Source organism: Quercus lobata, chromosome 9, assembly GCF_001633185.2.
Source record: "Quercus lobata isolate SW786 chromosome 9, ValleyOak3.0 Primary Assembly, whole genome shotgun sequence".
Classification (NCBI taxonomy): domain Eukaryota; kingdom Viridiplantae; phylum Streptophyta; class Magnoliopsida; order Fagales; family Fagaceae; genus Quercus; species Quercus lobata.
This window is the reverse complement of record NC_044912.1, coordinates 9384943-9410878: the sequence shown is the minus strand read 5'-3', so window position 1 is coordinate 9410878 and position 25936 is coordinate 9384943. Positions and strand designations below refer to the sequence as shown.

Genomic DNA, 25936 nt, shown 5'->3' with positions numbered 1-25936 from the left:
GCCTCTTCTTAGCTCGAGTGGTATCTTTGATCATTCTTTTTGGGAAGAGTTAGCTTCAAATCTTTAAGGGCACATCCCTTACTTCTTGTAATTAAAAAAACTTAAGCGTTGAAGATAGCTATAATCCCTAATAACTTTAGGTTGAGATTTTTTTTTTTTTTTTTAAATAAAATTATTATGGGGAATATTAATTTCTATAAATTAAAAAAGTTGTACCCCATAAAACAGTGAATGTAGTGTACTAAATGTATAGGAATGCTAACTGTCATGTAATGCATTTTCCCTCCCATCACTAAAATCGTGAGCACTAGAATAAGAGAGGATCTCCCTGTATATATATATATATATATATATATTTTTTTTTTTTTTTTGGTAAACGAAAAATAAGGGTTCGTTAGGTTATGCTAGCCCCCAGGCAGGATGCTAGAGTTAAAGCCCTTAGGCCAACTCGTGTGAATGCCCACCAACGGACTCTTGGTGGCACCGAGACTCGAAGCTAGGTGAGTTAGACGAAGTGCCCGAACCTTACCAATTGAGCCAAGCCTCCAGTTGGCAGATCTCCCTATATAACTCCTATGATTTGCTCATTGGCACCAGTTCAGTAACTAACAATGATTTAGCCATCCTTGCTCAACTCAATATATAAACCGAACTCCTCCAACCATGGCTGATATGAAATACATACACAAAATACAGTGTTACCCCATTGGTGAAACTGACTTAAGCATGGGAGAAAAGAAACTTAGGCTGACATTACACCAATGTCACCTTACCTTTTGATCCATTACTTTGAGTGTGCAGGCATCATATCAAAGACAGTCCAAGATCTAGGCTCGAACAAAATCTACACTAAAACCCAAAATATTTGAGGAGACAGGACAAAATTACAAAAACTCCACCTCAAAATGCTTGAACCAGTAGAGCAAAATTTATTCCTGTGCATTTTTATATCGTAGATGGTGACTGGTATAATAGTGCTACTAGACAATTGGCTTGTAACATTTGTATCGTCAAACAATGGTTTTCAAAATTTAAACAATTGCCGTATGAAATGAATTCGTGTAAAAACTAGTTGAGAGAAATAGAAAAAAAAGAAAAGAGATGTACTAAAACTAAATGGTCCTACGCTTGTTTGATATCAATTTTGGATTCTTCTTCTTCTTTTCTTTAAAAGCAAGTCAATTAGAATGCCAGTAAATGTTTACCGGAACTTCAAATTTCTTTTTTTGATAGAACATATTTTCTATGAACTGATCCTCCTCTTAGACCTTTTTTACTATAGCATCATGGATGAGTTTCAGCGATTCCTCTAGTTCGTCACAGAGCTGGTGAGGATCAGGAATTGCATTTGGGTCAACTGCTAGAGCAATAGTCATCTTGTTTACATAACTTTGATAATGGATTGTCAGTGCCTGCAAAAGAAACCAAAAAAACAAAGAACAAAGCACCATAAGCCGTAAGGAACATAGTTTCGTATCACAAAATTTGCTATAAGTGGAACAGCATCATAAAAGTCTAAATGCACTTAACTCAGTAACTTTTCATATTGCATTTTCCATCAGATTACATTAGGCTTCATAGTTCCATTCAGCCAGCTCGAGAAAATGGGGTTGTCATATTTTTACACATTCCGGTTCAACTTGAAGAAACAGGAGTAAAATGAAATAGAATGTCATTATGTCAATGAATTGTTAACTGCTAGCATGGTGGTGAAAAATGAAGACATTAGAACTCTGGCACCAAGTCTAGTTCATGTGCAAAACATTCATACCAAACGCATTCTCTTGTTAAAACCATGAGGAGTCATTTTATATGAAAGCATCAGAGACAAGGTTCTAACTTAGTCATTGGATTACTTACATGTGGATGCCCATAAACACTAGGAGCAATGTAAGCTAATGGATGCCCATAAAAGCTAATTTCTTCTAGCGGACCAACCATGCTGGAAAAGGCCATTGTAGTGTTGGAAAGAACTTTGTGCATTAAAGCAGCAGCAACCTGTTATCCATTTAAACATGTAATAACAGCAGCTTGTTATACTTCCTCTAACAATAACCATCTTCTGCAGTGCCACACTTTAGATCCATAATTATGTTTAAATATAACAGAACTGATTAAGGACTTTCTTTAATGGGAGAATATTTTTGCATATGATTCATGAATAATAATTTGAGGCACAATATGAGTTTGGGTTATATTCTTTGGTTAATTTTTCCATAGTGGTTAGAGAATAGATCCCAATGCCAACTGTGACCTTAGATTCATTATTGTCCGATCGAGAAGGTTTAAAAAGATATGTCTGTACCTTAACTCCAAATGTTCTGAGTACTAACACACCACCCGAAAATGTGCATATAGATTCAAGTGAATGCTTCTTTCTATCAATGGTGGCTTTAGCTGTCTGAACATAATCCAATGGGTCGTCTTGTAAAGCAATGGTGAATGGGAGGAGGATATATCCAATCAAATTACCCCACCTGGTCTTGGATCCCTTTTCCATCATATTAGCCAGAGCCTGTTTCATGGACAACATTAGAAGAGATGATGATCTAGATGAGGGGCAGGCAAACCATGTTATTATCTAATGAATCACATTAAAATGGGAGAAACATTAATGTGGATTCCAAAGATTGTCACGCTGATTATCTTAACACCAATTACATACCAACACTAAAATCAATTTTACAAACTTGTTAGTGAGATAATTGACATAGTTAAGCTTCATGGATGAGTAATTTTAGAGTTCACATTTTTCATAGCATTGGAGCATATTGCAATGTGATATTCTTCAAAGAATAACAAGAGATAAATTACCTGGATTCCTACAGTTGGTCTTTGATTGACAAGAATGGTTGCCCTAAGGCGGATACTTTTTGGAAGATTACTTTTCCTCTGCTTTTCTCCTCCATCTATCTCTGCCTCACCTGCTGAGTTAACTTCATTAAACCACTATTAGTCTATATCATGTAGAGGTAATTTATTTGGTTTTTGATAGTATAATACTTGTCCATGGACCAACCAAGCCACATTATACTGGTAATTCATAAATTACTAGGACAATATCCCAAAGATCATGCTAATCATGTCCAGTAACATAGCATCTGATTTATGATTATTTTTTATAAAGTCCAAAACTTCAATGCCGAAGCACATAACAAATTCATGTTAATTATAATTATGAGAAGGCCTAAAAATTATCAGTATGGATCTCAGAGAGGTTTAGGGAAAGGATTGAGTTTTCATTAAAGTACTTTTAAAAAAAAATAGTTTCTTATCTTCATCATCTTTGCAATTCCTGTAAATTTCGTCTTGCTAAACTTTTTTAGATCCAAAAGAAGTTATCTGTAGTATGATGGAATGTGTTGAAATCTATAAACTTTGTTTTTCCTAGACTTTGCATCTTTGAGTTTTCACAGCTATTGCATTCAAGGGAAAGGACAGATAAATTGAATAACTAATGTAGAAAGCTATTGTTTAAGTGCAATGTCTTGCCTATTATTATTACTTTTAGGCATATTGACTAAAAGAACTGAAAAAAACTGTAATGGCCCAAGTTTTAAGTTTTCTATCAGATAGCAGTGTTACTGCCTCTGGGAATTGCTCCAATAAAAAAATACTATGCCAGCACTCTCAACACGATATGGCTGCTAAAATTGGTATCCGTTGCTTTAAGTTTACAAATTAAAGGAGGTCAATACTAAACATGATATAAATACTTGTTAAAGACTGAATTTTAGCCCAAATAATGCCATCAAAATAAGGAAAATAAAGTGATACACTTGTATCGCAGTATGATCATAGGTAAATGAGAAAGCAATTGATAGGCTCACCATATCTCCGGTTTAGATACCGCGAAAGACCAGCTTGAGTTACTCCCAAAACGACATCGTTGACAGTCTACTGAATTTGACCAGAGTAAAAAAACAAAAAAGCCATTAAGAAATGCAAAAGAAAATATAGAAACATATGTACACTTGTATGTTCCTTGAAGCAGACCTTATGACAGAATGACTTTCTAAAGGCCATTAGATTTGATTTGGAAGAACATAATGTCAGCTTATTACTAAGTGGATGACGTTAGCTAATTAAACCCTTACTAGCCAAGAGTCTTGTAACTCAACTGGTTAGTATCTCCTAGTGTTTTTAACAGAAACATCCATGGTTTAATTCCCCCCCTCTGTTGTAACTAATTGAATTATCCACACAAAAAAACTTCCACAACAACTAGTAGTCCATCATTTAAATGTGCCTATTATTGTTTTTCAGTTATTGCAGGAACACTTGCTGCCAATGCAGTCATGCAGATTATGAAGTGGCCACCACATGGCAATAGGCAACATTACATTTATGATGGAGTTCCAAATAATTGAATGGATCTTTAAGAACTGGGACCCAGAATTTGATGGGTCATGGGCGTCATTATTCATTAAAGATTCACCAAAAATTTTAAATGTTCATCATCTCATTGAAGCTCACTTATGATACGACAGGAATTTGCAAAATCCATCTAGAGTAGTGTGATAGTGTCAAATTGGAATATGGCACAAACAAAGTAAAAAGACATGCAATTGTTTCGCACATAAAAAAGTTACTATTGTACCTAAAAAAAAACTAATTCAAGCTAATAAGCAAGTAAACAGGATTTATTAATCAGCATACCATGTTCAATGCATTTTTCACAAGCTTTATGTCATCCAAGCTGATTGTCCGATGCACAAACTTTTTGATATTGTGCTCAACCCCTGGTGCACCTTTGATGGGAGTTTTTGTGTCTTTCATAAACATAATGGTTACCCCAAACAGCAGCACATCCACTAGAGTGTTCCAAATCAACCTTAATACTGACCAAAATGCTGACAAGAACCACCAAAACCCGCCTGAATTAGTTGAACCTACTTGTATATTTTCTGGAACACTAGGTAATGCTTCTGGGTCCAATGTTTTTCGTGTACAGGCTAAGAGAAGAGATATTAGAGATGCACCATCACCCATTGAGTGGTGGATTCTAAAAACCCCAACAGCCTCAGCATCTGAGGTTTTAATGTTAAGAAGGTGGAGTTCCCATAATGGTTTTGAGAGGTCCATAGGTTTTGTAGTAAGGTCTGATATGTAGTCTTCAACAAACTGGTCTGCAAAATCTATGTTAGGATCCAAATCAGGAACTATGACATGGTCCTCTAAATTTACTATAGTCTTTGTCCATCTTTGTCCATCATCAGCAACCTTTTGTATCATAGATAATAAGAAAGAAAATGTTAACAGTTAAACACAAGTAGCCATAACTATATAAAGAGTTAAGAACATTTTAAGATGAAATACTACATTTGAAAGAGTTTTAGTAAAAAATAATCTGAGCACAGTCTTCTCTAACTATTTTCGTCAAAAATTAATCTGCAACTATGTATGAATAGGAGCATCATTCTCTCCAATTGTTTCTTAGTAACCTGTGATAAAATTTAATAGCCCAAATTTGAATTACCGCCTTCAAAAATTTATCATAATGCAATTGTGACATATTGGTTTTAGGCATGCTTCAAGCCTTCAATATTAAATGGGACATAATATCTCTAATCATCATATTTATTTATATATAAAACCAAAAGTAAATAACATGTTACTTTTGGTTGGCCTCATAGTTTGAGGTCTCATAATTTACTTGTTATTAATTGAATTTATATTTAATTCTTTATTTTAAGTCTCCATTGGAATCTTGGTATATCTTATGAAATTAGTTTTCATTTGGGCCCATATTGATGTCATTTTTTTATTATTTATCATTAATAATTTGTCACCTAAACTTTCTTGTAGAGAAATATTATACTGTGATTTAATTCTAAACAAATACTGTTAATTGAATTTTGTGCCACTCCAAAAATAAATAAAAAATTGTAATAAAAAAAATTAAAAAGTCAACCTTAAAAAAAATACACTTTTGAGTTTTTATACTTAGAGCATTCGCATTAGTTCCGACATAAATTCTTAACTATTTTAGCATAAAAATTTACTTTTTCTATTTTATATACTCACTTTTCAAAATACCCCACATCGAAATTATTTATTTTATACTCCTTCTGTCCTACTTTTTTTGTCCTGCTTGAAAAGTCAAACTTTTTAAGGAAATATCATTTATTGTCTTGTTTACTTTTTAAGAATGTATAAGTTTTCAAAACTACCCTTAAAAAAATTTATCAAAAAATTGAATTAGTAAATTAATAGGGGTATAATAGGAACATTAGTAAATTAATTGAATTAGTAAATTTTTTGTCCTGCTTGAAAAGTCAAACTTTTTAAGGGAACATCATTTATTGTCTTGTTTACCTTTTAAAAATGTATAAGTTTCCAAACTACCCTTAAAAAAATTTATCAAAAAATTGAATTAGTAAATTAATAGGGGTATAATAGGAACATTAGTAAAATAATGATTTTTATTTTTAGAAACAAGACAATATTTTGGAACATCTCAAAATGGAATAAAGGATAAAAAAAGTAGGACGAAGGGAGTAATACATTTCATTAAAGAGTCCGAATTTGGTAAGGATGATGCATAAAACCATTGTTTTACACTATCCAATAAAATAATCACATCAACATTTTACTTAAAATTCAATACATTCTACCACACATAACATCTCAATAAACTCTCAATTTGATTAAATTTATATATGGATATTAGAATTGATTAGGTGTGGTTATGCTTATTCTTAAATATGTGATAAGATGATGTGGCATGTTGGGATTAGAGGGGTAAAACATAAATTTTTCACCACATCCTTACAGAATTTGATTTCTTCATTAAAATATTGAATTATCTTGATTATTATAATTTTTTTCTTTCTTCACATACAACAACCATCATTTACTATTTTTCTTAATCATTGGGATACATATATAAAGAAAAAATAAATAATAAATGTAAAATGAATAATATTAATGTAAATTTATACAATTATCATAACAATAATATATTTTTATACAATTTTACATTGTCGATAAATTTTGTACTATGGTTGACTTAAAAATATGGAATCGGGAAACCGCCGTTATCAAAATGTAACAAATGAGGTATGCACATTTTTTTTAATGAGATGAGGCATGTACATTTTTTTTTTTTTTGGTAAAAGAGGCATGTACATTATACTTTAGAATTAGAATCAATAAATCTATATATTAAAGATTTGGTGGCCCAAATAAAATAAATAAATAAATAAAAAGATTTGGTGGCAACGTGATGCCAACCCTGTGATGGGATGTGACTTAATTTATTAGTAGAAAGGGAAAGGTAATTAAATATGCCACGTTGCCTCTAACTAGCTACCAACTTAGCTTCATTTATTGTCTTTCTTTTTTATTATTCTTTTCACCCAAAAAAAAAAAAGTTCTGTGATGTTCAATGTTGCCAATCAAGTGGTGTATTGTGAGTTTATTCATTTGGTAAAATTTTTGATAATTATATAAGGGATTTGAGACTTAATTTATTTCTACGTCAAAAAATAATTAGTGTTTTAGTCTAATAATAAATAATTATTATTAAGAACGAATGTTATAAGTAAAAAAAAAAAAAAAAAAAAAGTAATGTAGTATCATCTAATGTGGATTGGATTGTGGAAATTTCGGTGGTGATAATTTGGCAACAAAAACATCTAAGGTCAACCCCAAATGTGCCAAAACATAGTGCAGTAGATATCAATTTTTTTTTTAAAGTTTTATTTATGTATAATTTTTGCCAAAGTTTCAATTTTTAAGACCCAGGTAACCAATAAAAATAAACTTTTAGCAACAAGTGGTCTCAAAAGTATTTGATAAAAAATATAATAATAAAAAATTCAATGAATGCAAGTAAACCATGAGGTTGAAACTTTGAAGTTTGAACAACCCAAAAAAGAAAAGAAAAAAAGAACCACCGACCATCATAAAGAAAGAAAACAAGATAGAAAAGATGCACCACTTAGAACAAAAAGAAGAAGAAGAAGATAATAATAACAACACTAATAGCAAGAAAGCAAAAGAAACCTCAACAAATGAAGCAGAAGAATAGGATAGTTTCTCTTACCAGCTTGCTAGAGAATCTTGGATGCTTAAGCAAAGTCTGTTGTAAACCAGATTTAATAACGTCAGGTTTGAACTTTGTGTTGCACCCCAAGATGGCGATGATATAACAGTTGAAACTTGGCGAATGAAACAATCGAGCTGCTGGACTTAGTGGCTGCTCTTCCTCTTCCCTTGATACCTTCCCATTATTATCACTCTCACCCATCTTGAATTCTTCTTTGTGGGTTCTTTTTTTTGTTTCTTTGAGATTGAACAGGCTCCAAAAATATATGCTTTCTTGGAATGAGATAGGATTTAATCTTGCCTCAAAAAAGGAAAAAGAAAAGAGATAGGCTTCAATCAATGCCCAATATACTCACTTCTTTTGAGTTCTTGAATTTTGGCTATTGTGCGCTTGTTTAAATGGGATTTTAGATCTAAAGTTGGTTTAAGGATTTCTTTCCTCTTGGGGTGAGTGTCTCAAAATTTTGAAAGTGTATTGTTTTGACTTTATAAGGAACAGGATTACAAAAAATGCCCCTGGATACAGTTTTGACTTTGAAGTTTGGATGCCCCTAACTAATAACCAAACTACTTAATTGGACGGTTTCAGTTCTCTTTATTATTAAGAGGCGTGTAACTATGTAATCACGTGGGTGCATTTATAATTAAACATAATTTTTATTATAAGAATATAAATAATTTGTTAAATTATTTTTAAAAAATAGCATGTAACATTTACATTAATGTGTATGTATAGATATATTTAAAATTAAACATAATTTTTATCATAAAAATATAAATAATTAGTCAAATGATTTTTTTTTAAAAAATAAATGTAATTAGTCACATATTAAAATTTTTATCTAAATTTAATACTATTTATGATCATTTTATTTCTAATTTTTAATAAGATAGAATGTGTAGAAATTTTTGTTGTGCGGTGATTTTTATTGAGTATATGTGATTGATTTTATTTATTTATTTTAATTTTATAGTTAATTAATATTAGATTTTTAGTATTTTTCACTCATTAACTCATTTGGCACAAAGATTAAAAAATTAAATGGACACATGGTACAAATTTAAATGGATAATTATGGTGTGATTTCCACATAAATTTAGACACATGATGTAAAAGTAGATTATTGCATGTTATTTTTGTTTGAAGGGGGGGGGGAGGAATATTATTAGGTGAAAAGTATATTTTAATTTGCATTCTAATCTATATATCCATTCTTCTTACAATGACTAATATAAAAAGATAAATAAATACATTTTACACCCTAATATTTATTTAACTTACTATATAAGAACAATAACTATTTTAAAAAAAAAAAAACTATTTTTCTTACTTTTGAGATACAATATTACTAATTAAATTTTTGTATTTAGATTTGTTAAGATCTCTTTAAAATTGAAAATAGCCAATAAACTTAATTTTCTTATTCTTCTAAAAAAAAAAAACTTATTTTTCTTATGACATAATCAATCTTAAATTGGATTTTTTTTTAACTTTAATTTATTAAAAATGTTATTGTAACGTCACTTGATCATATAATTTACCATGTGGAATATTGATTTGAGAAAATTAAAGCCTCAAGTTGTTAAGGAAATTGGTTGTCAATGATTATTAGTAAATTTGTAACTTCTTTTTTTGTGTGAGAAACATTTTAAGATTTCAATTAGGTTGGATTTTTATTGGTTCAATATTTTAGAAATCTTCTTAGAGGTGAGAGAAAAATGTAAAACCTACTTATATTTTTTGTTTAAAAAAAACAATTATTATCGTATTTAAAATTTTATCCTATTATAGATTTCAAGATCAAGAGACTCAAGACAAACATTTACAAGAAAAAAAAAAGATATTAATCAAAGAGGTCAAATAATAATTTTAGTGCATTTCTCAAACTCTTGCTTTTTTCCTTCCAAATTTGCCTCCCATGGATTTGATTGGATGGCATTTTCTTTTCTTTTCTTTTCCGTGTAATGAAAAATGCTTTATTCCTTTCACTTTTACTTCCACGTTGGTTTCAATGGTTTGGGTGGACTACATTTTGGTTGGCAATGATAAATGTTTGATTGGGAGGAAATTATGCCGTATGATGCATAAAGTCATAAACGTTTATGGCTTTATGCCATAGGTTGAAGTTCTTTCAAAAAAAAAATCCAAACTTTTTTCCCCAGCATTCTGAGTTTGACAAATGCATACGACTATGTCCAACATGCATGCTTGAAGAGTGGGAGAAGAAAATGACATTATGGATTCTTCAAACATTTCTTTTATTTTATTTTCAATCTTGTTGCCAAATAAGACTTCATTGAACCAGAAGAACAATTCAAAGGACCATCTTAGATATCTCTACTGCTCACAGGATCACAGAAGATCCGAAAGAAGAAAAGATGGGGTTGGACTCGATGCAATTATATAATACTAGAGATATAAAATATTTCATACTCATTTTTTTTTTTTATAAATGTTAACGCAACAAGTTATAATTATAATAACATTACTTTTACATGATTCTATTACCAATATTATTTTTAGAACAAAGTTTCTCTCCAAATTAGTTTGAAAAGAAACTTTTCAAACTTTTCATATATATATATATATATATATATTTTTTTTTGTATGAATTTTGAAAATTTGACTGTTAAATTTCATATTTCTTATGTTCTTAACATACATATCAAATTTCGTTCAAATTGGATATTATTTACTATTTGATCAATAAATTTATTTTTTTATGGAGAAAGTTTCTCTGCAAACTGAGTTGCAGGAACTCTCTCCAAACCGTGAGGTGTCAAAAGGAGAAAATGACACCTGGCCTTTAATAAAAAAAATATAACGGGAGAGTGCTAAATGTTTGGGTTAACGGAGTTCACTTGAATTTGAATTTTAGTGAGTGGACGAGGTGTCATTTTCTCCTTTTGACACCTCACGGTTTGGAGAGAGTTCTCTGCAACTCAGTTTGCAGAGAAACTTTCTCCTTTTTTTATACACAATTTTAGATCATAAAAATTTGAAATTTTAAAATTTGTTTGATGAGATCGCAAGTGATTTTTAATCTTCTTGAAATTTTACATGCATGAAGAATATAATAAGAATATGCAATCTAACGGTTAGATTTTCAAAATTTACACTCAATATAGAAATATATGAGGAGTTTGTAAAGTTTATCTCCAAACTAATTTGGAGAGAAACTTTATTCCTATTTTTATTAGTACCAATTATAACATAGTACTTTAATAATTGTAAAGCAGTTTGTATATTTAGAACTTTTATTATTGCAAGCAATTACAAAAGTCCATCAATTAAGAAATTGAGATGCCACTGTTAGATATATTATGGCCTAAGCCAATTGTTAGTCCATGTCTTTGTATATATTAATTAAGGTTAGTTTATAGTTAGCTTAGGGTTAGTCTAAGGCTTTTTTAGTTAGTTTATAGTTAGCTTAGGGTTAGTCTAAGGCTTTTTTAGTATATAAAACCTATAATTGGATTTATGATAATACAAGAGCTTAATAGAATATGTAATTGTCAAGAGATTTTCATGATTGTTTTCTCCTTCATACTTCCACTTATCATTTAATTACTCAAAATCATACAACTTTAATAGTCCCACTTGCATCCCCCATATACATGAGAAATATTTCGAGAGTAAATTGACCATTTTTTCATGCTAAAGTTTTGTTTAGATAACTTATTTTACTATTCTGCTTATTTTTGCTACTATTTATGGGCCCTACTATACTTTTTGGTACTATTTATGGGTCTCACTGTACTATTTTAGTTAACTTTTACCTTTATTTACAGTACTTTTAACAAAAAATTTTTAGTTTCAGCAAAATAAGTAGTTCCCAAATAAATCCTAAGTAGTAAACAAAAATACTAGGTCCACAATAAAATTTACAACTTGTCAAGTTGAGTGGTGAGTTCACAATTTCATCACTCATAATTTGCCACGTGAAAAAATGGTGGGATTTGTTTATTGAGCAGTAAATTGGTCAGGTTCTTTTCGGTCATCAATAACATTTATAAATCAAATTTTATCGTGTCTTGGATAAGGAGTGGGGGTGTAGCTCATATGGTAGAGCGCTCGCTTCGCATGCGAGAGGCACGGGGTTCGATTCCCCGCACCTCCATTGAATCTCTCTCTTTTAATCCTCATTGCTAAACGAATCGTTTTGGCATAGAGAAAATTAGAAGTACCAGAGCAAAACGCACCGTTCAAGCAATTTTTATTGAAGTATTGATAACACACGCTGCAACTATGCAATTCCAGCCTCCTCCTTCTTCTTCTTCTGCTTCTTATTTTTTTATTTTTATTTTTTGAGAATGATGCAAGTCCAGCCTTGACCTTTTCATTTTGTTTAATATAAAGAAATAATTACAACAAGTATAACATTTTTTTTTTCTTATTAATTAATAATTACTTGTCGGGTATTACATTTTTTGATAGTTTCTTAATCTCTGAAATTTTACTTTGTCATTGACCTTTTTTTATTTATTTATTTATTTATTATTTTTTTTTTATCTCCTTTTGAGTGTGAAAAAGATTTGTTCAAACGAGTGGAAATGTTCCAAAGGTAAAATTGTTGTTGTACTAGCGAAGAACAACAAAATTACAAGCAAAAGCAATACAAACTGTCTAAACAAAAAAAACTACACAAAATGGAAAGACTTTTTACTTACACCGCCCATTTAAAACAAACAAAAAACAGTTGATTTGAATTTATCCGAGACAACTAAAGTAAAAGGATTTTATAATCTATCTCAATCATTAATGCTATTAATAGCACAAAAAAAAGTCTAATTTCTATTCATGCTATTTTCTTTTGAACTTCCCATGTATAATTTTTTTTTTTACATGTACTTAATTAGTGTTTATTAATTGATGTTTAATCATTACAGCTTCCTCTTTCTCAAAAAGTACAAGAAGAGACTCAAATGGGTGGAGTTCAACACCATTTCATGTGGTACAGGTTGGTTTCCTTTCTTTTCTAATTAGTAATATTGAACTGCAAAATAGAAAATGTTTTAATTTCAGCTAAAAATGGGAGTTTTCTAGGGAATATTTCACATGCTATGTTAAGATTTGATTTGGAGAATTTCAAATGGAATTTGATTATCTAGTTGGAGAATATACTTGAAAGGTTTTCATTTGGATTGGCTTTTGAATATATTTTAGTTTTCTACCAATGTTTATAGTTCAATTAGGCAATTAGCTAGGTTTGAAGCAATATTGTTAGATACATTATATGTACAAACTTCAAAGTGCCATATGATGGAAGAGATAATGTACAAATATTGATAAGTTAATTTACCCTATCCCTTCACTTTTGGGATGATAATTATCAAATAATGCAAAAGAATGGAAGAATTTAACTTTTTGAATCTTACAGAATGGCAAAGTTGTTTGGTTTAGTTGCCTTAAAATTTGACATGAATTAACTATAAAAGATTTTATGCATAACTTTACTTGAAAGGATTAAGAAAAATTGTAGGCTTAATATTAGCCTTAATTAGTGGTTAATAGTTGATTGTTAGTAAGGCCATAAGGGTTGCATCTAATTGTATCAGCTAGGCTCACGTCTAGTTGATTGTAATAGCTTTAGCATTTTCCTTCAATTTTATTAGTACTAGTGCATCCGTTATCCTATTCAACCACATATCCTCTCTTGCCCTTTAAATAGTACCTAAAGACCCATATCTACACTAGTACAGCAAGAGCTGAACAAAAATTTCACGATTAATATTAAACATTTCTTTTCCTCTATGGCAGATCCATTTCAAATGCTTTCAGTAAAAGATGAACGAAGTAATATAAGGAGTAATGCTCGCCAAGGAGGATATTTTCAACCTTTCAGGACCAACACATTTCAAAGTTGTTGACTGGTAAGACCATTTTTTATGGGTCTATTAGGGATCCGTTTATTTTACTGATACTGAAAGCTTTTTGTTGAAAGTAAATAGTACAGTGTAACCTATAAATAGTATAAAAAAGTACAGTAAGATCCATGAATAATAACAAAAATAAGTTGAATAGTAAAATAAGTTGACAAAATAGTCTTTGCCAAAAGGACACACAATTAACCTGTCTATGGGGTGGAATTGATTGCAGGGAGATTCAGAGGCACCTAGAGGATGATATATTAATTGTTAGCAATACATCAAAAATATATGAGGCTTGACTCTTGGAGACCATAATGTAAGGTTAGGGAAAGTCGTTTTCAAAGAAATATAGTTAAGTGAACATTCTCTTTGTGACTCACAATGTATGAAGAATAAAAATGAAACCTAGGGAAATACACAATTAAGATCTTAATTGCTGTATGATATATGTTTGATTTTTTCATTTTAAACTTTGGTCATTTGTAAGGGAAAAAAAAAAAAGAAGTATGTGTGACAAATGTCGATTGATGGAGTATAAAATAGAACAATTGGATAGTGATATAACACAAATTATTTTGTAACTTTACTTTGAACTTAAACTAGAGTATGATAACAATTCATTGTTAAAATGATTATGGCCTAATGGAATAATGGGTTTTCACTACATGTATCTCATAGGTGTTCTTATTAATAACTAAACTCATTAGCTATTTTCTATGTTACAATAATTTTGCAGGAAGAACAAAGATCATCGAAGATCTATTGCAGCTAGCTTGGTTCAAGGAGTATACATTCTAGAACAAGACCGGCAACAAAACCGGCAGGGCCCTCAAGCTTTTGCTCCAGTATGGTGGGACTTCTTCGATTTCCTATTAAGTGATGTGCTTGTAGATAATGTTGACAATTCCATCTTTGGTGCCATGTTTGAGTCTAAATTCCCAGCTTCTTACTGTGATGATTCTAAGACAAAAACCCCAAAATATGTTATTGCCTTCCGAGGAACAATCACTGAACCAGGCACACTATTACGTGACCTCATGTTGGACCTGGGATGCATTCTTAACAAACTTCAATCAGACACACGTTTTGAGATTGCAATGAAATATGTTAAGGAAATGGTTGATTTTGCTGGAGCTGAAAATATATGGTTAGCTGGACATTCCTTGGGGTCAGCTATGGCATTGCTTGCAGGAAAGAACATGATCAAGGTGGGTTATAATCTTGAAACATATCTATTCAATCCACCATTCTTATCTATTCCTATAGAGAGAATCAAGGATCAAAAAGTGAAGGATACACTTCGCATTGCGAATAGTATTGTCAAGGCAGGCCTTGTTGCTGCTACAAAAGCTTATAACTCTAAGCCTAGAGAAGATGACTCATTCGCAATGTTATCTGCCTGGTTTCCTAACTTGTTTGTGAACCCAAATGATCCCATTTGCGCAGAGTATATAGGGTATTTTGAGCATAGGAAGAAAATGCAGGAAATTGGAGCTGAAAATGTTGAGAGGATTGCAACAACTAATTCTTTCAGGAATCTATTCAAAAATGCATTGGGAATGGATTTAGAAGAGGCATTGCATCTCATTCCTTCATCGCATCTGACTACTATTCAAGGTCAATCACCAAATTTTAGACGAGCTCATGGAATTCAGCAGTGGTTGAATCCTAATATTCAGTGTCAACACAAGTTGTACCAATTCAAGTAAAAAAAAAAAAAAACATTTCTCGTGCAATGTTTTCTTTTGGGAGTTCTAGTTTTTGTTAAGTTGCTAGCTTTTGTGTAATAGATTCACATAATGGCAATAAATTGTGTTGCCATTAAGAAATTGTTATCCTTCTCTAAGGAAGTTTTGTTGCCTCTTGAACTCGATTATATATAGCTATTATATGTAGGAGCAAAAAGAGACTCAAGTTCTAGTATATGCAATTACATACATGCTATATTTTATTAGCTTTGATAGTCGTCCATTGGACCTTGTTACAGCATTAGCATTGGGGGTGTAAAACCCTCCAAGTTTCTAAAATAGCCACTAACCATCTAAAAAAGAGCTCCATCCGGAGATGTATACCTAAATTTTTTTACAACCGGTGAATAATAAGTTCTTATATTACTATTCATGAGTTTGTAAACTAAAATAATATATTTTATTCAATTTCCCTCTCTCTCTCTCTCTCTCTCTCTCTCTCTTTATATTTATATTATTATTTGATGGGATGGTTTATATTATTTTAATGAGTTGTATGTAAAAATAGAAACTAGGATGTTTGGTGAGTTGTAAAATGAGATGGTAAAATTGATAAAGTGATGTTTGAGTATGTAAAATAGAGTTTTTTGCATCCTCGGATGCTAATGCTCTTGTATTGTCATATTTTGATACTATCGGCATATAGTACGAGAGGTTTTGTCTTAACTATTCTGTTTGATTTAATATAAGTTACCTATTACCAAAAAAGAATTATCATGCGTGCATGTATCCATACATTTCTAAGTACATAATTTAAATCTAACTCTTCTCATAGTGAATAAATTTATAATTTTCTAATATCTTTCTTTTTTGGGGGACAATGGGTAATTTTAAATTTTTGGACTCTGGTCCAACTTACCCAAAAAAATTCCTGTGGTCCGCTAGGGCCAACTTTGGTCTACTAAACAAAGTTCACACTGGGCTGGCTTACACTCATCCAGGTCGAACTAGTGCGATCAACGTCTCAAGCCCAGCCCTATGAGAGAAACTGTGCTCTCAAACAAATCTGATACTGGTTGAATTATTATTACTACAAAAGGGTTTCTGGCCCAGGCCCAATGGTATCAAAGAAAAAAAAGGCTAATCTTGGGTTTTTTTTTTTTTTTTTTTTTTTTTTTTATATATATATATATTTATTTGAGAAAGGGCTAAAAAAAAAAATATATATATATATATATATATATATTTTTTTTGTTGACAGAGTAATAGAGATATTGTTGATATATTTATACTTAATACTTAAAAAAAGTGCAAAAAGTATATCATGTGAGCGTAAGTTTGTAACTATAACAAGACTGTCTAACTATGCTCTAGCATATTGAATGTTGGGTTATACAATTTAAAAAAAAAAAAAAAAAAAGTTAGGTTATAAAGAAGCAACATGCTTATAAAACAAACGTAGTTGAAATGCAAATATTAATAGAGATAAGTTGAAATATAAGAAAGATAAGTTACAAAATGATTACTTAAAAAAATTTGAGAGAAAGTCATTTTAAATGCTTTGGTTATGCACAAAGAAAAATGATTAATGTACTAATAATTAGAGAATGTGATTTAGGTTCAAGCCGAGAGAATGAAAAGATAAAAGAAAACCTTAAATAATATTAATAGAAATGGTAAAAAAGATCAACTTAATTAAAAAATATTATTAAAAATATAATTTTATACTGTATAAAATAGAATGACAGAAAAAATATGTCACCCATCTTTGTCTTTAAAAATCTATTGCACTTCCCAAAAGATTTTTTTACTAAAACTCTGTCACTATTACCGCTTTGGAAGGAGCCATGTCATTATCAATATTTGAAAAATTTTCTGCCAGAAGAGTGCATTTGAAGAGTATAGTAAACCTTTTGTCACAATATTGAAAATTGGAAAGACACACAAAAGGCAAAAGGGACATGTTAATTTTTCCAATATCAAAGTCATTCGAAGTTTCAAACTTGGCGAATTCCCTAGTTTTCCTTGCACTTGTTTAAGAGATTCTTTGTCCTCACTCCTCAGGTGTACTATTTTGTGAACACAAACAATTTCTTTAGTCTCTAATTTTCACCATCAAGTTAGAAAAAAAACGCACTAAATATATATTTTTCATACAACTACCTTGCGTGTCTCAAGAACCAATTTTAGTATATGATTTTTAGTGCTTTCTTTTTTTAATGAACAACTATAGCGCTACTTGTTGATATTATGGTCCATTTGTCACAGACTTTGTAGTTGGATTGACATTTTCCCATACACAGAGTGCTTAGAAGTCTAAGAGGAAAAGTGTTTAAACTCCAGAATTAAAAAGGTCCCTTTCGACATACATGTTCTTTAGCAGAACCCAAATTGGTTTTTTCTACTAAGTGATATGGCCTCTTAACACAAAGTTTTCTCAAATTTCAATCAAGTGACACTCTACCCAATTTTCATGGGACCTTTCTTTCCTTCTATGTCTCATAAAGAGAGCTTAATTCACATGAGACTAATGGACACGTATAAACGACCATCACAGCTTGTTTTGCACATTAGAATACAGCATGATCATTGACCTGCTTGTCTATTATGTTCATCAAAAAAAGTTAGCTTCTTGTCTATTACGTTGAAAAGCTTTTCTTGAAGCCAAAAGTAATGTGCCTATGTGTGTGGTGCTAGTTTTATCTTCAAAATGTGGTACAGATAATAGTGGATGAATCATTGAATCCCCACCAATTAACATAACATGCTCCTGCCTTCTTTTTCTTCCTCCTCTTTCCTTTCTAGGTGTCATGGTTTTTCCAGTAAGTATGATTAGCCAAGCATAACATGGTGGATTATGCCTTTGGTTGTTGGTTTGTTTTTATTCATGAAAGTGGGATTGTTATTAAAGCATCGGCAAGCCAAACAAACAAAAGAGAAGTTTCTATCAAATTATTCGATTAGGATCTAGATCTAACATGTCTCAACAGAAACACAGGACAATACGAAGGAAAATGAGTACCAATGCGCACGCTAATGAAGATCAGGGGCACTCGAACCCAAGACCAAAGAATTGTAGGCTCAAGTCTTTGACCGCTTGTTGATACTTGAAATTCATAATGAACTTGCAAGGACTTTAGTAGATTGGGCCATGCTTTTAATTTATTTCAACATCGATTGAAATAGTCTTTGGATCAAGACAGGTGTTTGGAGTTTGGTTTGCCGACGGGTATAAGAATGAAAAGGCACTCTTGTAATTAGATTGGCATCACATTAAATTAATAGATTTGATGGAATATGCTCTCGCTTTATTTCTGATTTACATTATGACTGCAACTATAAATTTGAAAGAAAATATTGTTGTATTAATTAATCATAGCAGGGAAATATTACCATGTATCTTCTGCTAAAGCTTGAAAGATCGCTTTATTAGTGATTCCCCATTCAATATATTCCATATAACATTCTTCGAGATTAATAATGGCTGTTAACATTGGTATTTCACCTTGAAGATTAATATATTTGTGACTTTTGAGTAGGTTTTTTCTAATTCTCAGTCTTTGGTTTTCAATTCATGTCAAAAATATCACGAGAGAGTAAATATTTTATTTTGAGAAGTGCTACGCCTATAAAATTTTCACAATAAATCGTATTTGGTAAGTTATTATTGGCTTTAACTTGAATTCACCACTTAAATTACTTTTTTCTTTACCTATAACAACTTATCACATATAATTTGCTGTAAAAATGTTATGAACATAATATTTTTCTAGTTCTTTGGTTCTTTCCAATTCTAATATTAAATCTTCCATTTATAGAATCAGAACAAAAGAAAGTTAGGGGTAAAAGGCTTAAATTTATATGACCACACATTCACTTTAAGAACTTTGGTACCCCAAATGTTCTTTTTATATATAATCTTTAATATGTCAAAATCCTTTTCTTTTCATTAAGCTATATTAGGATTGTGGTTCGAATGTGCTTTTGTATAATTTTTTATTAAAAAAAATTCTAGAAACACAATTTATCCTTTATATTTTGTTCACAATTTCTTTTAATATTTTTTAGAAGAAGAACAATTTCCTAAGGTAATAAGTTGTCATTCGTCTATTATCGTTTTCATGAATACTACACTACTATTTTACACTAATTACTATAAACATCTCAATCAATGAAAACAAAAAAACAAAAAAACAAAAAGCTAAGGCAAAATTCATTTCCAATAGCTTATTAAACTCGTTGCATCACAGAGATCAAAGCTTGATGCATGAATGTCAAATTCAAGTCATCAACTTGATGATAACCACAGCATGGTCTCTATATTGCCTGATGTGGGATCTGTATCAATCCTCCGTGTACCATCAAATCATAAAGCAGTGAATATCTCTCATTGTGGACCAACTTTCCATTTTCTTCTAATTAACCTATAAATCTTACTTCCTTTAAAGACAAGAATTTTAGCCCAGTCTAAAAGGCAGGAAAAGTTTCACTATTCCCTGCTAAAAGAATGTGATGGGAACCATCTTAGCGCAAGATAATTAGTGACGGAACCAAGATTTAATTTTGAGGTGATAAAATTTATATAAACATGTATGGATGCTAGCTACATACGAAGATAAAGTTTTAAGGGTAAATCATTTGCCACAAAAGTCTAAGAACCACCACTAATAATTAGTGAAAACTTACAAAATAATAGCATATTCATTATATTTTGTTTATTTATTAACAATTTTTTGTATGAATAAGTTGTTTTTTTTTTTCAAAGTTAAAATTCTACTTACGAGTAAAAAGATTTTGAATTGTTAGATAGACACCAAATACAACTTACAATTTCTCAACAACAACAACAACAACAACAACAACCAAAAAAAAAAAAAAAAAAAAAAAAAAAAAAAAAAACCTTACAAAATTTTATATTATTATATAATCATCCCTATATTTTATTGTATATTACACAAATTTTGTGAAGAAGAATAAATTATTATATAAAAAAGATAACAATAATTTTTTTTCCTTTGTTAAAGCTCTAGATTTATTATTTTTTCTCAACCTTCATTTTCTTTTTGTAGGTTTTGAAACTTCAATTAATTGATTCTCCAAAAAATACAACCCTTAAAATATACTGATAAAATAGAAAATATTTTCTTTTGTTTTTGAAAAATATTATAATTGGGAAGAAGAGGGCTTTGTTCTAAATTAGTAGTATTAGTTATTAATTATTTTTTGGGCTAGCCAAGGCGGTTGAACCCCTGACTCCGCCTAAGAGCATAGCCATGCATGTTCTCACCTGCAAGTACGAAAATCCTTGAAATCTTTTTTTTTTTTTAATCAATCCCTGAAAAAACTTAATATCCATATGAATTATGAAAACATGTTGTGTCCGTTTGGCAAAAATTATTTTGCCAACTTATTTTACTATTTAGCTTATTTTACTTTTATTTATGAGCTATACTGCATTTTTTAGTACTATTCATGAGTTTCACTATATTATTTCTGCTAACTTTTATTTTTATCTATAGTACTTTCAGTAAAAAAATTTCAATTTCAGCAAAATAAGCAGATCTCAAACCAGCCATTTATATGTGAATTATGTGATGGACCGTGCTAGTGACTTAGATCCCATCACTACGTCATTACTTTAAATTGACCATTACTATGCAAGTCCGGCTACCAATGGAATAATAGTCGGTGATTTATATATATAAAAGATCATCTCCCACTTGTTTGAGAGCACAAACTTTCTCAGCAAAAAAAAAAGAGACCACAAACTCATTCTAACTGGCTGTAAAGGCACTATGTACTGCACGAAAAGTACAGATTCTACCTTGCCTAGACTACTTTCACTAGTAATCAATCAAGAAAAGGGGAACAGAACAAAAACAACATTATTGATATTACAAGGAGTCGCAAATATCATATTACAAGATCGCACAAGTACAAAATGAAGATTAAGTTACAATACTCTTAAGTTAAGTTAAGAGTCTACTTCTAGATAATTCATGTGAGGCGGAACTCATTTGTAAATATAAAGTTATCTTTTCATTAATCGAGAATGATCATTCTTGATAGAGAATTACATTATTGTTGGAGAGAGTTTGCTTGTAAACTTCCATTTTTCTTTAATAAGCAATATGTGGTGGTTATTTTCAGCCAATAATTACCCCACTAATCTAGGAGGGGGGGTTAATTACGTGTAGGAAATAACTACCACTTATAAGTATCATCTTTGTCAATTTATTTACATGGCATGGCATAAGTGACTACTATTTATTTATTTTTTTATTTTTTTTATATTAACACTCCTAGAAAGGAACATTTATCCTCCATTTGGATTGAGGGAGAGTACAATAGAATAGAGTAGAATTGACTCAAAATTAGAGTATTTTCAACTCTACTCTACTCTATTCCTCCCTCAATCCAAATGAACCCTTTGGATATCATAAAGATCATTATTTATTTTATCAAAAAAAAAAAAATTGGATAGGATTAATTTGATCAAACTAAACACTTTGCTCGCAAGGCATCTAAATAATTGAACAATCAATTTCATGTGGAATGTCTTGTAGCATGCTTTAAACGCTGATGGGGTTTCTCAAAAAGAAAAAGTGACCATCAACAGTTGATGGGTTGGGGGCGGGGGATGTCTTAGTCTTTAGATAGCGAAACCTGAGTAAAGAAAGTTGCACAAATGCATGCCAGCCAAAGCCCAAATTTACATGCCTCTATAGGCTCACACAATATCATGTGCCAGACAAAGAAGTTTGTGTAGGAAAGGATAAAGATATGCAGCAGTACTGGACAACAAACGTCTAATGTGATAACAGGCACAGCGTAGGGGTGGTAAAATGTTTTTCCCCTCCTTATCTCATCCTGTTCCATTTCTTCAGGTGTTAGATATATATAATTTTCAATAATCTCTTGCTCGCTATCTTTTCCATTCTCTCTTACTCTTGTAAATCCACTTTCGCCTAAAGAAAAGATGAATTAATTAAAACAGGTACATTCAGTGCATAACCGATATGGGATTAAGGTAGTATATAATATGTTTACAATTTTTTTTACCGAGTTTCAATCTATAGCGTTAGTTTTTTACGATTGCGCTCACTTTCACAACCTATATGCATGTAAGGTCCTACCATTATCAACCACCTAAGAAAATCAAGCTTTGCATATATGATTTAAGCAAAGCTTGTTACATAGATTATAGATAGACAATGTGACAGATGTAGAACATTATCTGCTACATAATAGAAAGAAGGTGATGACAAAACACAAAACACAGGTGAGACTGTGTCATCTCTAGTGATGTGGACAATGCGTAGAATATGACCAATCAGTCTTTTGATAGAAACATAAAGTCCTTGCGAGATAGAGAGAGATGGAGTTTGTTTTTAGTTCCTTTGTTCTTTTAATATAAAGTTTTACTCGGAAAAATAAATAAATAAAGCCTTTGCAAGGATGTAGCTTGTCCTCTCTTTTTTCAGTGGATAGGGTATGATTAATTATTAGAAGAGACTTTTCCATCAAAAAAAAAAAATTATTAGAAGCGACTTTAAAATCCACAATAATCAACATTGAATGAGTAGATATTGTAATATTAAACGGCCAAACTTCTGAATGCACTCGATAAAAGCCGTATCCATATTACAGTAGTTGAAAAATTAATTGAAAGTAACACCTTTATAAAATAGTAAAATATTAATTAATTTTAAGAGCATTCAAATCAAGACTCATTATTCTAAATATTAACATCGAGTAGAGTAGTTAGGTATTTGTAGACATTTAGATGCAGTGATGCACTCGTTAAAAAATAAATTTAAAAAATCAAGACATAAAACCATCTTTGCAAAATGAGGTGAAGTATTTTGTTTTTCCAGTGTATCAAATGTATTATTTTTTTTTCCCACATAAAAGACAAACCTTAATTGGATCCTACAGGTGGTAATGGGACTCACATTACATCAGATGGAATTTTTCTTTAATGATATTGTACATTGGTATGCATGAAACCTTGCTGTAGTAGAAACTAACAATGAAAGAATGCTTACAAAATTAAATAAAAATAACTTAGAGCTAAAAAAAATGTGGCTTTTCATATCATGTGCAAATACATATTTAGATATTTGATTATTTATATCAAATCAATTATATAAGAAAAGCATGAATTATATAACAACTCACTTGTGAAACTTAAGTTTTACAAAATTTAAAAAGGGGTTTGTATTATAAGCAAATACTTTCTCTAGGATGATATATATCTATTATTTTGAAAACAGTCAGCGAATCTCCGCACACCTTTAACATGATAGTCACTCCATAAGTACAAAGTTTTCGTAGGATAGGGGACAATTTTCAAATTTCAAGTCTCATGGGAATAACTGCACTTGTTTCTATTACTTAAAACCAAATCATCCTTGGAAGAAAATGAATAATGTGTATGTCGTCCAGGTTTGTTGTAATTTATAAATCATACAAAAAAAAAATCAGGTGATTTGTCTGGGATCTTAGCCCTATGTTCCCTACCACCATGAAAGTGGCACATGCTTATTAATTTATTTGTTTAGCCTGGCATTTAGTCGTAACATGTGGCCCCTCTCCATTCATTCCAATTTGGTCGAAGCATTCCTCTCTTAAGGGGAAAATATAAAAGAAAACTATACCTTCACTTCTAAAAGCATAGAATTTATACCAGTTGAATAAATTATAAAGTCAGCTAATTAAATAAAGTATTATTCATCACTTCTAAGATAATTTCTTGCTAATTAATTAATGTAGAATAAATTAGATGATGGATCGTATATATTGGTACAACAAGAAAAATAATTCATAAATATATCACCATGATGCAGTGCAATATTGGCTGTAGATGATCTTAATTCAAAGTAAATACTAATTTTGTCCTATTTAAATGTTGGGTAAATCATTTCAAAGAGTCTTTTAACTCATTGGTGCTTCCTCGTGTTTTCAAATCGTTTCTCCCCTAACCATCGAATTATTAAAAAATATATATATATATATATATATGGGGTAAATTAATTACAACTTGATTTTAGATAAATTAACAAAATAAAAAATAAAATTCAACAATACAAACCAAATATATTATACTGAGAAACAAATTTTCAGAAAAATGCAAAATTTAACAAATATTTAACACTAATAAAAACCATAAAATTCACACTGAAATTGATTAACAAAATAATGATACGAAGTCCAATGAATCCCAACATTCTATTAGGACAAAGTAATCATATATATATTGAATGATTCTTCAATAATCATTTTCCTATTATAATGACATTTTAGTAAATATACTTGGGTTAAGATGAGATGGCCAAAATTCATTTATGTCTTGTCCAAATAGTCGGGACAAATTAAGATTTTGTTCTGCCCTACTTTGCCCCATCCTCTCTTCACCTTGCCGTGGCAGGAGAAAGGGGCAGTGGTGGAGTGGGCGAGTTGGGTTGAAAAGATGGAAGATATTAAATTTGGTTTAGTCACCTAAATCCACAATAACAAAAGCCAAATGGCTAGATATATACATAGTTTAAAACTATATCAATTAATAATTTATTGTACATTTTATATTTTGAATTTGTATATCACATTAATATCATTGATTTATCCAATCCATTCATTTACTCTATATATATATATATATATATATGTATAAACTCTTTTAGAAATAGCATTAATAGTTTTTAGAAAGATGAACAGAAGTTAGCAGTAAAACAGTTATGTGTGTGGATGAGATTCATATCTGTAAAGTCTAAACGTACGCAAATCTGAGAATATATGGGCACAAGTACACAGTGTGGTGCGATAGACTGATTGACATGCAAGATCATGACATATTTGCATTGTATCCGATATTGTTCAACACTGCAGATCTGTCGACTGTCGGTGCATTCTCAGTTGCCCCATTTTATCTAAATAAGGGTTTGAGTAAAATTATCCTATTAAGGATTGCCTCAAAGAACCATATATATAGGAGTCATCACCATTAATTAACCTCTAGGGAGCTTAGTTATAACATTGTTCTAGGCTTCTGGTACTTGATCAGTCTTGGAACAGTAACTTAGAAGCAGTTTATAGGAAGATAATTGGCACTAGTTAATAATTTAACAAGTGTTGTTCAAACCCAAGAAGAAAGAAACACGTGAAAAGTATAATCGACGATGACTGTTGAAGTTTCAAATATAATTTGTAGCCCATTTTGCAAGATATGGCACTGCAAACACATATCAAGGAACCTTTTGAGATAATTTGTAATTAGTTTCTCGAAAGATCTTCTAATTCTTAGAGCTTAGCGAATATTATTTATG

The 25936-nt window shown here is 30.7% G+C and overlaps 2 protein-coding genes and 1 non-coding gene across 6 annotated transcripts; 2 read left to right on the top strand and 1 right to left on the bottom strand.

Moving 5' to 3' along the window:
• Positions 1 to 888: 888 nt before the first annotated feature.
• LOC115959162 (O-acyltransferase WSD1-like) lies at positions 889 to 8534 on the bottom strand. 4 transcript variants are annotated; one of them, XR_004084778.1, is made up of 8 exons: positions 8051 to 8534; positions 4660 to 5223; positions 3831 to 3897; positions 2815 to 2936; positions 2306 to 2515; positions 1861 to 1998; positions 1531 to 1639; positions 1321 to 1412 (listed from the first exon to the last, which is right to left on the bottom strand). XR_004084778.1 is itself a non-coding variant. In XM_031077474.1 (7 exons), the coding sequence occupies exons 1-7, from the start codon at positions 8252 to 8254 to the stop codon at positions 1263 to 1265; spliced, it is 1455 nt and encodes a 484-aa protein (XP_030933334.1). In that variant the 5' UTR covers positions 8255 to 8534; the 3' UTR covers positions 889 to 1262. The 4 variants fall into 4 exon arrangements, 3 of the variants coding, with proteins under 3 accessions (XP_030933334.1, XP_030933335.1, XP_030933336.1); XM_031077474.1 differs by lacking the exon at positions 1531 to 1639 and having other exon boundaries at positions 889 to 1412; XM_031077475.1 differs by lacking the exon at positions 1531 to 1639 and having other exon boundaries at positions 889 to 1412; positions 2815 to 2927.
• A 3566-nt stretch (positions 8535 to 12100) lies between these two features.
• Positions 12101 to 12173, top strand: TRNAA-CGC. The gene has a single exon. It is a non-coding gene; the product is annotated as a tRNA-Ala (tRNA).
• Positions 12174 to 13864: 1691 nt separating this feature from the next.
• Positions 13865 to 15632, top strand: LOC115961169 (GDSL esterase/lipase At4g10955-like). The gene is made up of 2 exons (XM_031080199.1): positions 13865 to 13926; positions 14660 to 15632. Exons 1-2 carry the CDS (start codon positions 13865 to 13867, stop codon positions 15630 to 15632), a joined length of 1035 nt encoding a protein of 344 aa, XP_030936059.1.
• Positions 15633 to 25936: the final 10304 nt, after the last annotated feature.